Source organism: Eurytemora carolleeae, unplaced genomic scaffold (assembly GCF_000591075.1).
Source record: "Eurytemora carolleeae unplaced genomic scaffold, Eaff_2.0 scaffold117, whole genome shotgun sequence".
NCBI classification, from domain to species: Eukaryota; Metazoa; Arthropoda; class Copepoda; order Calanoida; family Temoridae; genus Eurytemora; species Eurytemora carolleeae.
The window spans coordinates 202,458-215,173 of NW_019396401.1; the positions used below are offsets into that span (position 1 = coordinate 202,458).

General features: G+C 33.7%; 2 protein-coding genes across 3 annotated transcripts; both read right to left on the reverse strand.

The window, feature by feature from the left end:
* Positions 1-860: 860 nt before the first annotated feature.
* Positions 861-8,559, reverse strand: LOC111702523 (aminoacyl tRNA synthase complex-interacting multifunctional protein 2). 2 transcript variants are annotated; one of them, XM_023474247.1, is made up of 11 exons: positions 8,430-8,559; positions 6,439-6,448; positions 5,960-6,026; positions 5,379-5,422; positions 4,601-4,656; positions 4,174-4,240; positions 3,873-3,982; positions 3,501-3,619; positions 2,391-2,506; positions 1,955-2,065; positions 861-992 (listed from the first exon to the last, which is right to left on the reverse strand). In XM_023474247.1, the coding sequence occupies exons 1-11, from the start codon at positions 8,533-8,535 to the stop codon at positions 905-907; spliced, it is 894 nt and encodes a 297-aa protein (XP_023330015.1). In that variant the 5' UTR covers positions 8,536-8,559; the 3' UTR covers positions 861-904. The 2 variants fall into 2 exon arrangements, with proteins under 2 accessions (XP_023330015.1, XP_023330014.1); XM_023474246.1 differs by having other exon boundaries at positions 6,439-6,495; positions 8,477-8,553.
* A 178-nt stretch (positions 8,560-8,737) lies between these two features.
* Positions 8,738-12,542, reverse strand: LOC111702505 (phenylalanine--tRNA ligase alpha subunit). Its single transcript, XM_023474225.1, has 7 exons — positions 12,443-12,542; positions 11,630-11,824; positions 10,650-10,816; positions 10,210-10,542; positions 9,871-9,934; positions 9,434-9,483; positions 8,738-8,876 (listed from the first exon to the last, which is right to left on the reverse strand). The coding sequence occupies exons 1-7, from the start codon at positions 12,488-12,490 to the stop codon at positions 8,738-8,740; spliced, it is 996 nt and encodes a 331-aa protein (XP_023329993.1). The 5' UTR covers positions 12,491-12,542.
* Between the last annotated feature and the right edge of the window lie 174 nt (positions 12,543-12,716).

The following is a 12,716-nucleotide window of genomic DNA, read 5'->3' on the forward strand; positions in this document are numbered from 1 at the left end:
TTAGGGTAGACATAGTTCTTTAGCTTAGGGTAGACATAGTTCTTTAGCTTAGGGTAGACATAGTTCTTTAGCTTAGGGTAGACATAGTTCTTTAGCTTAGGGTTGGCATAGTTCTTTAGCTTAGAGTAGACATAGTTCTTTAGCTTAGAGTAGACATAGTTCTTTAGCTTAGGGTAGACATAGTTCTTTAGCTTAGGGTAGACATAGTTCTTTAGCTTAGGGTAGACATAGTTCTTTAGCTTAGGGTTGGCATAGTTTTTACAAAAAAAAATTGAGTCTTTGCTCCACACTCTACTTTTCTACTCCAAATATCGTAGACATAAGATATTTCAACTATGACTTAATTAAATTATTAAAAGTTAACACCTGAAGGTTATAATATAGGGATTAGAATTATCGGATTTTGTTCAGGCAAAGAATGAATTCCTTTCGTGATTTTTTTAAGATCAGAGTTATAATATGCAGATTGCAGAATACAAGTAAACATTCTTCGAAGTTTTCCAAAATGCAAAATTGCATGTTTACTAAAAGTTGATCAGAGACAGCATTTAATGCATAGCGGGAAGTAGCTAACCTACATAGACATACTTCTTTTGTAAGCTGACTTAACTTCTCGCAAAGTCGTCCAACTAGGTCAATGTAATTCAGTTAATTCTCATTAAATCTGGTCCCAGGAATGTTAATTAATTAAAGCTGTCTAATATTCTATATCTTTTTCAAACTTCATTCTTTCTTATAATTATTTAGATTTGAATCTTGCCCGAAACACGCTTTTAAAATGATCAATATCGAAAAGGTCTTTGATTTCATAATTAAACAATCATTTAGCAAGTTTCTCTTCTTTCACTTAAAAAATCAAATCTGAGCAAATATTTTTATTTGTTCGCCATATTGTATAGATAAGTTAAACTTTCAAGTTTTCAACTTTAAGTTTAATCCGTTGACCCCAAGCTTCAATTACAGGGCTGGTCAACTGGAGCTGGACACACAAACTAAAAAAATTATCTATAAGTATTCAGGAAACAATAGACTTACAATAATTATGATAAAAATTATCATAATGATAAAAATAATAATCATCAGTAAGATAAGATAAGATAAGATCTGAAAACCCCCCCATCTTGGAGAGCCCAGACCACCATCGGTATATCTGCAGTGGTAAGGTTACTGTTTACCTATGGGTGAGTATATCTACAATGTTAAAAAAACTGTTTACCTATGGGTAAGCAGATCTGCAGTGGTAAGGTTACTGTTTACCTGTGGGTAAGTAGATCTGCAGTGGTAAGGTTACTGTTTACCTATGGGTGAGTATATCTACAATGTTAAAAAAACTGTTTACCTATGGGTAAGTAGATCTGCAGTGGTAAGGTTACTGTTTACCTATGGGTAAGTAGATCTGCAGTGGTAAGGTTACTTTTTACCAATGGGTAAGTATATTTACAATGTTAAGAAAACTATTTACCTATGGGTAAGTATATCTGCAGTGGTAAGGTTACTTTTTACCAATGGGTAAGTATATTTACAATGTTAAGAAAACTATTTACCTATGGGTAAGTATATCTGCAATGTTTAAAAAAACTGTTTACCTATGGGTAAGTATATCTACAATGTTAAGAAAACTGTTTACCTATGGGTAAGTATATCTGCAATGGTAAGATTACTGTTTACCTATGGGTAAGTATATCTACAATGGTAAGATTACTGTTTACCTATGGGTAAGTATATCTGGAATGGTAAGATAACTGTTTACCTATGGTAAGTATATCTACAATGGTAAGATTAATGTTTACCTATGGGTAAGTATATCTACAATGGTAAGATAACTGTTTACCTATGGGTAAGTATATCTACAATGGTAAAATTATTGTTTAGCTATGGGTAAGTATATCTACAATGGTAAAATTAATGTTTACCTATGGGTAAGTATATCTATAATGGTAAGATTAATGTTTACCTATGGGTAAGTATATCTGCAATGGTAAGATTGGCTCCAAGAATAAACTTCTGTTTAGACAGACTGGAGGCTACAACCGTGTTTACGGAATGCTTGCTTCCGTCCCTCAACCTAAAAAAAATACAATTTTAAGAATTATTTTATAACCTTTTTGGTCAAATAAATAAGGAAAAATTAAAACCTAATTTAAACTACTATTGCACCGGGAATTTATCAAGAAATTATTAATTGATTTTATGAAAACTGAAATTATTAGTTGATTTTATGAAAACTGTAAATAAAGAAATTTAAAAGAATTCTTACATCGCTAAGGAATCGATTTTTTGTCAACTCTTGTTTTTTTATCCCTATATCGTTGCAACCCGATGTAGTAGACCTTAGAAATTTCAAACTATAAGTTCAGTTAGATGAGAAGTATATTAGGCCTGAATTTAACCTGTCAAGAATTGAATCAATTTGACAAATCTGTTGAAGTTGAAGGCCTTCGTATAGGTTTGTCACTTGACGTTTGTCTGCTAGACGAACTAGATAACGTACTGCATTCTCTTCTCCCTAAATATTAGAACTTGTTTTTATGTACTGCAAACTAGAAAACCGTACTTCAAACTAGAAAACCATACTGCAAACTAGAAACCGTACTGCAAACTAGATACCGTACTGCATTCTCTTCTCCCTAAATATTAGAACTTGTTTTTATGTACTGCAAACTAGAAAACCGTACTTCAAACTAGAAACCGTACTGCAAACTAGATACCGTACTGCATTCTTTTCTCCCTGAAAATTATAACTTGTTATTATGTACTGCAAACTTGAAAACCGTACTGCAAATGATTAAATGATTAAAACTGGCAATATATTATCGCTAAAAATGTTGTTTATGATGTTTACATAATACATCTCTGATCATGGATTAAATTCTAAACCATTTCATTCCGTTTAACATAGCTTTTTGCCTGAATCACAAGAAAAATATGTTTTTGGGATTTAGAGAAGGCCTGTGTTACCAACAAAAAATAGCTTTACAACAGATTTCAATGAACTTAATTCTCATTATAGTATTAATAGTAAAATAAAAAAAATTTAAATAATAATAATAATAAAAGTGATAATAATAATAATAATAATAACAAGCTGCATGGCCTGGCAAAGCCTGTGAAAAAAAAATTTTGAAAAAAAAATTATAATTAATTAATTTTAGCCTTCAACACCCACAGGCTACCCATGAGTGTACACAAAAAAACAATTTAACACTAACACTAACACTAACACTAACACTAACACTAACACTAACACTAACACTAACACTAACACTAACACTAACACTAACACTAACACTAACAACTAACAACTAACAACTAACAACTAACACTAACACTAACACTAACACTAACAATAACCGTCCATAACCATAGTAAATCCTTCAATGTGGACTTGAGTATTAGCTGAAAAATACACTTATTTGTAAACTCCTTATCCCAAAAATGTTGGTACTTTTAAAAAGTGGAACAATCCTTTATAAAGGACAATCTTAAACTTAATGTCGAACCTGAATCGTACTATTTCCAGTGCTAAGTGTTGTACAAGGAATATCAGCATATATGAGGGTCAACCTAACATCAGCATCACCTCGGCATACATCAGAACATTCTGGTAGAGTCATGCTTCCTAAACAGAGAAACAGGGGTGTATATATTCAGGTTTCGTGATGAGAATGGACACTTTAATTGTAAAGTTTATAGCGTTTTAAAAAGAAATTACATCAGATTTAGGATAATCTAGTTCTATAAAAATATTCTAATGATCATTAATCAAAGATTTGGGGGGCGTCGCAAGCGCGCCCAAGCAGTTGTTTCGTCTCTGATTCGTTTAAAAATGAAAAATAAAATAAAATCCCAACTATGTATGTACATGTTTTTACCTTTATTGTGTACAGAAGAGTGTGTATGTGTTGTTGTGTACACCTTGTACAACTTTCGAAGGATCTGTAGGATCGAAAGTACACTTACAGGCGGTCGGTTTACAGCACATCTGGAGGAAAAATTTCAAAGATTAATACGTTCTTTAAAAATCACTACGACTCCATCTTGAAAAAAAAATTTTCCTCTTGAGTTTTTTTCTGAAGAAAAAGAGTTTAGATTTTTGACTTGAAACCTGATGGTTCATTTTCAACAGTGTGGAGGGAAAGGTGGTTATCAAAAACAAATACCTAATTTGTTTACCTAATAATAATATCCGGGCTGAACCCAGTAGAAAAGGAAGGTTTGAATCCCGGAGTTGATTTGAACCCTTGAGTCAATATAGTATTCTTTATTAGGGTTTTTAACTTTGTTAAAAATATATTTTTTTAATTGCAAGTTAATATTCCAACGAATTTAATATTTCAGTCAAATTGGTCAATCTCAAGAAACATGAAGTACACAGTATGCACTATGCACCTTGAACCTTATACAGTATGCACCTAAGAAAACTTGTATCTTTTAAAAAAAAAAAAGTTTACTGCACTCTCTCCTAGAAATGTAAACTCAGAGGCTTTGACTATGATCCACCCTAAAACTTGAGTGTACTTTTGTTAACTAAAATATGAAGGTGGATTAATTCCGCTATTAAAACAAAATTTTCTTTTCATTACTTTAATAAAATATATTCCTAAAGCTTTAAGTTTGAGTCCAATTTGTTCAAGTCTGTTCTCAATTTTGTCATATCTAATCAAACCAATCATAATAATAAGTAAAGTGGTTGAATTACGTAGACGTGGTTCAATCACTTCTCTTGTACGCCCCAGGGTAAATCAACCTAACCTACGTAGTTCAATTACTTCTTGCTAAGTTTTAAGTTTTGGCCTTGGACAAAATAAAAAGGACTCTCGATGCGCTCCAATGTACAGAAAATGTCGTCTCCTAAGAATTATGGACATCTGTAAATTAAGTCACTAATTTCTACACTTGCCTCAGTGATGTCATTTACGGATTTAACTTTCCTTTGCTTAGGAGACGACATTTTCCGTACATTGGAGCGCACCGAGAGTAAGCAACCTTAATAAATCAAATCAGACAACCTTGGATCCTAAAAATAAAGAGATAGTATTCTGAAGAATATTTGATATGTACATATATAAACGAGATCATGTCAGTCATCTACCCGATAAGGACAATTATTTTGGGCTCCTTGCAGTTTAAAATCAACGAGTTGCCTCTTTAAGAAAGTCACGACTCAAGGCCAAAATTCTTCAGAAATTTCTACAAACTTTTGAAAAAAAATATTTGTTAGCAACTTTTCTGCGACAGGGTTTGCTAATTTTTCAACTAAAACCCTGAAAAGATAATTTAAATAGAAAATGAATAATAGATTAAATAATTATATAAAACTGTAAATAAACAAATATTTAAAATTTGAAAAATTATTAATGAGGTTTATGGAAAGGTTCCTTTTGTTAATCATCTCTAATTGCTTGCCAACTACTCCACTCTTCTAAACAAATATAAAATAGAAATCAAATATAATGATTTTATCAAATATCAAAGAGTTTAAAGGGATTGTAAATTTAAGATTCAAGTGACCATTCTGGCCTCCATTTATAGTGTGAGCATGGTTGATTAACAACGGTACCAATTACAGGCTCGCCAAACACGTTTTGGGGAAAATCCATATATTTTCAGAAAAATAGAGGTGTACAATCTGTAGAATTTGTAGATCGTTGATAAAGTAGTCCGCGTATTTTGCCCAAACAGCAAATGTTGGTTTTGGCTGGAAAAGTGTGGAATTCGAACATTTATCTTTTTCTCTCTTGTATTGAGAACCGCAATAGAAAAAAATCCATCATGAAATATAAAAAGAGAGATAACTCAATCAATTTAGATAAAACGAACGTTTAAAGGGTAAAGGGTGGATTAGGCATGACCCTTTTAATGCAGAGAGTTACCTGAAATTAAGTCTATAGTTCCTTTAATTCAAACTGAAGTGTACCTTATCGACTCTACAGTTCCTTTAATTTAAACTGAAGTATACCTTATCGATTCTACAGATAGGATTTCTTTTCACCATATCCAGGTTCACTTTGTGTCCAACGAGATCCCTAAATAAAATAGAATTATCATAATTATTTTTTGATTTTCAAAAGCAAACCAGGTGCTTCCAAAAATAATTTGTTCAGCGAAGAGAAAAAAAAATCCAGGTCTTGGAAAAAAAGATTTGATCAATTTCCTAAGGAAATAAGTTATAAGACTATAATAAGACTATTTTTTATGTTTGGTACAGTGGTCAGATATTATATTAATAATATGAAGACAACATAATGCTTTGATCCCTGACAAGCATTCTATCAAATTACAAGTTTACAGCACTGCAATTCTGTTAATTACCAACACCTCTCTTTTAACATGTTTATGTGTCTGCTGTTCGGAAGCTTGGTAGAAATAAAAATTGAAATGGAAAATTGTCTTCATTGTATTGATATATACGACAACAATTGCAGTATGGTATATCACCTTATATTATCTATCTTGTATTTGATCATAGTTGGGCGCTCAAGAGATAATCCAAACCCAATAACATTTACTCCTTCAGGCAGTCCCATAGGAGAGAAAATGTTTGACAGAGTATGAGAAAATGTTTGACAGAGTATGAGAAAATGTTTGACAGAGTATGAGAAAATGTTTGCCAGAGTATGAGAAAACGTTTGCCAGGTCAATAGTTCAGAATAATTATTGTTACTTGATGAACATCAACCCCGCTCTCCTAGGGCCCGGGACTTGTCTGTCTCGGGCTGCAAACGGACTTTTGCGCCGAAATGGTTATCGTAAGGGCTAGCTATGCCACATATTCTTTGATTCTCTTCAAGTGCAATCTTTTATCTTTAGGAGACGGTTTAAGTAATTTCTAGTGATCCTCCAGTGATTAAATACTGTTTACAATTCACAACGGTACTCTTAAAGCTTAATCTGATAAAATATTAACATGATTATAGAATTTCATGCATTTTTTTTTGATAAACTGACAATTTTTGTTTATGGGTTCTCTTCAAAAGAGACTTGCGCATTTCTTAGAACAGAAACAACGAAAAAATTAACAGAATCAAACAATTTAAGCTGGAAAAACAGCGTTGTCTTCCATATCACATCAGATTAAGGTTTCAAGTGTACTGTTGTGAATCGGACATGTCAATCAACAAATAGAGGGTCAAATCAAATTACGCCAACAGTCCCTTTAAATCCATTTTTAACAATTTTGTACCTGAATTTCCTATTTCCACCCATTTGCCTAGACCGTCGTGGTATGAGAATATCTCCATACTTGGCTCTGTATATGGATTATACGCTGGTTTAAACCGTAGTTTCTCTACACCAAACAATATATTGATATAATTATTTTGTAGTTTTGAACATTTTGTAACTTAAGACATTTTGTTACTTTGGACATTTTTTAACTTTGGACATTTTTTAACTTTGGACATTTTTTAACTTTGGACATTTTGTATCTTTGGACACTTTGAAAATTTGGACACTTTGTAACTTTGTAAATTTGGACATTTTGTAAATTTGGACATTTTGTAAATTTAGTCTTTTTATTATCTTGGTTTTTTTTTTATTTGGGTGATATGTAACATTTGGTGTTTTGTTTTTGGGCCTCATGTAATTTTGGGTGTTTTTTATTGGACTTTTTGTATCCACTCCGAATAGATAGTGTTATTTATCTTTTTGGATAGCTTTTTGAAAACTTTTAATTCAAGATTTTAAAACTGTCATTGGTTAAAGTTTTCTTCTATCAAACTTTGCCGTTTTTTATCCTGAAAAAATAAACTAAGAAGCGATCCAAAAATGATGTTTATAACACATTAGTTTTTTGTTAGTTTTTTTATTGACATTTTTTGTCTTGGTCATCATTTGGCAAAATGTTAGAAACAGGGCTCTTAAAGAAAAAGAAATTTCTGAAACAAGCTGTTTTAACACTTTGCCAAATTTGGACTCTGAAGAAAATTATGCCAAAAAAACAATCCAAAAAAGAACCAACGGAATGCCTATCACTTTAAACATATCTACTATATACATCTATTTCACGAGGGAGGGGGTATTGAAGACGTTAAAAAGATTAGAAGAAAGGATGATCAATGGCCAAGATATGGGTCCATGTTTTAATAAAAGGGACGAATCTAGGATCTAGATCGGATCCGGATTACAGTAGAAAAATCTGAAGGGTACCGTTGTGAATCGGAAAACTACGATTAAAAAATCGATATATTCTGTTAATATTGTTTCCTATGCCAAGCTTAGTGAAGAATGTATTGATAACCCCAATACAATGTCCAAGGGTGAGCCCATAGTCTGCCACAACTCCTTCGATCTGATGGAACTCCGCTAGGTGGGTCGCGTCCAGGGTCTCGTTTCGGAACACGCGATCTGTTCACAACATCATCAAATAATAAATAAATACAGTGATAACCAGAAAACAATGGAATAGGAAGATGACAGTATAGCAATACTTATCTTGTATTTGATCATAGTTGGGCGCTCAAGAGATAATCCAAACCCAATAACATTTACTCCTTCAGGCAGTCCCATAGGTAGTAACATCTCAGGCCGAAACATACCTAGTGTTGTTAATTGTTATTGTTTTTTTTAAAGATTTTTATTATTTTATTATTTTAACAGTACAAGTATAAAGCCAGGTGGAAAATAGCTCTTGGCTGTTTTGATATCTTTTGCAGATATGTAATATGTTTGCCAGAGTATGAGAAATTGTTTGACAGGTCAAAAATAGTTCAGAATAATTATTGTTACTTGATGAACATCAACCCCGCTCTCCTAGGGCCCGGGACTTGTCTGTCTCGGGCTGCAAACGGACTTTTGCGCCGAAATGGTTATCGTAAGGGCTAGCTATGCNCGCGACACGATAAAGCATCCTAGCGCTCACTGCCGTTGTATGAGTTCTTAAATACATTAGAAAATTATTTTAAATTGACAAGTCGAACACTGATCTTGCAAGATGGTAAAGTATTTTAGTTTCTTTTTTTTTTCTTTCTTTTTTTTGATCAGGAGTTTTCATGTCTAAATCTTTGACATTCAGAACGTCGTGCGAGATGTTTTTTTTTAACAATTTATCTGTTAAAAAGTTTTTTTCATAAAATATAAATACAAAAATGTACAAAATTATTTTAAAAATATTAAAGCATTCCAATATTTCCTATCTGTAAAAAAATACTCTGGGCCCCGGCACCCTCCATGCCTGGGAGGAAGGGGGGGGGGAGGGGGATTCCAGGACCACGAAAAATGTATTAACAAAATTATTTTGACGCCAAACCAAAGAAGTTATACAATCAAATTAAAAATATTAAAAAAAGAGAATTCTTTGAATTAAAAATTGTAGTGCGGTATGTAATTTTCTTAATAATCCTATGTGGGATGTAAAGTGATATAACGTCCCACAATCGTAGTAAAATGACCGCTAGGGGATAATATTTACCAAAATGTGGTAAAATAAGCTTACCTTAGTAGGTTTTTACTGGCTTCCTTTATATTCCAATCATATCCGTAGCCCTAGATATTCTTTAGTAAGAAAAAGGCCGCAGGGTTGATTTTTATTCAAAAGGCAACTTTTTTTTATCCTTTTTGACTTTTTCTAAAAAAAAAAGTTATTTCCCTTTAAAAAATCAATTAATTAAACAAACTCGGCGAAAACTTTCGCGCAAAAAGGGATGAGGGGTAAATGATTTTAAAGAAAATATACACCTCTGGAAAAAGGATTTAAAAAAATTAAGTTATTCAATTCAAATTTAATTTTTCGTCTTCATTTGTTGGGACAGAAATTGATTTTTTTCTCTGAAAATATCTACATCATCCTCTGCCCCATCCCCACCCTGGCAATTACAATCAATTCCTAAAAATATTTCCCCCTGACCTGTAAAAATAGAATTCAATAAATACCTGAGATCCGAATCCTCCTGTGCTATGAACCCTTTTCACCCTCTCCATATAATCCTTAGGGAACCTACAACAAAATAAAGATTTGAGTCGAATATTTCTGAATGAGGTTAAAATATTTATTTTGTAAAAACAAAAAATGATATTCCAGGGGGTGTAAACTATATATTTTCTTCCACTCTTAAGTTCTTTTCTTACGAATTGATTTTAGGCATTTTTTCGTTAAATTCGAGAAAGAAATGATTTTTTGGTGCTCTACATTTTTCCATGAGGGATGTCCCCCCAATTTTCCATGGGGGAACATCCCCCTTCCCCCCCCCTTTGTCTGCGATATTCTATGACCTGTCTGAAGTTGCCGGATCTGATATAAAGAATGTATCATGAGCATCTCTGGCCGGATGCTGCTGCGGCTGGAAAAGAGCATCAAAGTTCCAGAAGCTACTCTCCACAAAGTTGTTCGCCGGCATCTCCGAGAACCCCATCTCCAGGAAGATCTGCCTGTACTCAGCTCTAACCTTGAGTAGCGGATGGAGGCAACCTGCTCCAGTATCCTGTCCCAATGAGTCAAGGTTGTACGGCTTCAGAGCCGTAGTCTTCCAGGACCCGGAGCTGATCATTTCAGGGGTTAACTCCGTCGCAGCCTTCTCTATCTTGGTGGAGAAGTTTGAACCCTTTCTGAGAAAAAATATATTCATTAGACCTTTAAAAAAATTGATTGTTTTGAATTCCCAATCCAACATTGTTTAGGCTTTTTTTGAAGGTCCAATAAATAGGCCTTGTTCCTGAGAATGTAATGCTTCTCGGTGACTTCCTCGACCAGTTTCCTCTTCCTGTACTCCAGCTTGAGCTTGTTTTCTACCTTGTCCCCCTCCCCGTCCTTGATCTTAACCAGGTGGGACTGCAGGTGGTCAGTTAAAGAATCAATCTTTCTCTTCACAACAGGGGCACCCTAGATACACAAGCTTATATTTCAGGGGGCACCCTAGATGCTTTTATTTTAGGGGGCACGTTAGATGCACAGATACATAAACATGCATAACAGGAGGCACCCTAGATACAAAAGCTTATATCACAGGGGGCTTCCTAGATACATAAACATATATTCCAGGGGGCACCCTAGATGCACAAGCTCTTATTACAGGGGACATCCTAGGTACACAAGCTTTTTATCACAGGGGGCACCCTAGATACACAAGATTTTATTACAGGGGGCACCCTAGATACACAAGATTATATTACAGGGGCACCCTAGATACACAAGATTATATTACAGGGGCACCATAGATGCACAGGCTTATATTACAGGGGCACCCTAGATACACAAGATTATATTACAGGGGCACCCTAGATACACAAGCTTATATTACAGGGGCACCCTAGATACACAAGCTTAAATTACAGGGGCACCCTAGATACACAAGCTTGTATTACAGGGGAACCCTAGATACACAAGCTTATATTACAAGGGGCACCCTAGATACACAAGATTATAGTACAGGGGCACCCTAGATACTCGTACACAAGCTTTTATTACTATGCAGCTGTATATAAACTTGTATGCATTTTCTTATATAAGTCTATGCATCTCTGCTTTGCATGCATCCTATGCACTATGCAGCCCTATATAAACTATGCTATGCAATATGCATTCATTCAATGCAGCCCTATATAAACTTTTATACATTTTCTTATATGAGTCATGCATCTATGCTATGCATGCAGCAGAAATATATAAAAGATAAAGTATATAATCGACATTTGCCTGAGATTTATCGATGAGAATCCAACCGTTAGACATTGCTTTGCTGAACCCAATTTTCCCCCAGGTTCCACAACTGGCCATTAGTTTCCCCTGCTCTATTCCCCCATCTTGGGGAACCAAGCTGTACACTCTGGATTCATAACTTCCCTCAGCAACTACATCCTTGCCCTCATCAGTCAACTCCCACCTTGTAACCTAGAAATCAATTCAGTTTGAAGATCAGTTCATTCTGATTTACAATGATGACGATTTTGTCGTTTTTAGTCTTAATAAATTCGCTCCTAGCTGCCTTTATCCAGCTTCATAAATTCCCAGTCACTTTTGAATGGAACCGCAATTGAAATTTATAAATTTTCAGAAAGAAAAACAGGGATAACTCCAGCATTTTTACTCGGCTAAAGGTTTAACTTTAACAGCTCTAAATTGAAAATGCCAAGAATTAAATAGAAGGTTACTTTATTACATTTACAGTCCCTTTAAAATATATATTTTCTTAAAGAGAAACTTTAATAAATGAATGATAAAGTGTAAACCCATGGAGACTTAATATCAAATAATCATAATGTTTATGATCAATAGTTGTTATTGCATTTTTGAACAAAATACAGATTTGAATCTGTCGGTCTGTTTGTTTGTCTGTTGTTATCCAATCAAAGGCCAAACCGGCCAAACCGCTCCAGTCCAAATTTAATTTTCATCAAATTTTGAAAATCCACAATTTTTTTAATAAAATCCACAAACTTTTTGCTTGTTATTGTTTTACAATGTATACAATAAGTAAATGTAATAGAATTAGTATTAAAAAGTATAAACCTGGTACATCTCCGTTGATACAACATCTCCTTCAACCACATATTTCATCTAAAACAAATGTTTATACAGGGGTCTGGGGTATTTCATTTTAATTATTTTTGACGAATTAGGGAAAAAAATTAAAAATTTGACGCCAAAAGGCAAGTTTGTTTATCTTATTTAATACTTTAAACCCGAAAATTTCTCTGTTTTCCTTGAGAATCATTTGTTCCCCTAATCAGCGAAGAAATCCCTAAACTGAATTGTTTTTTTTTTTAAGAAAATAAACACGCCT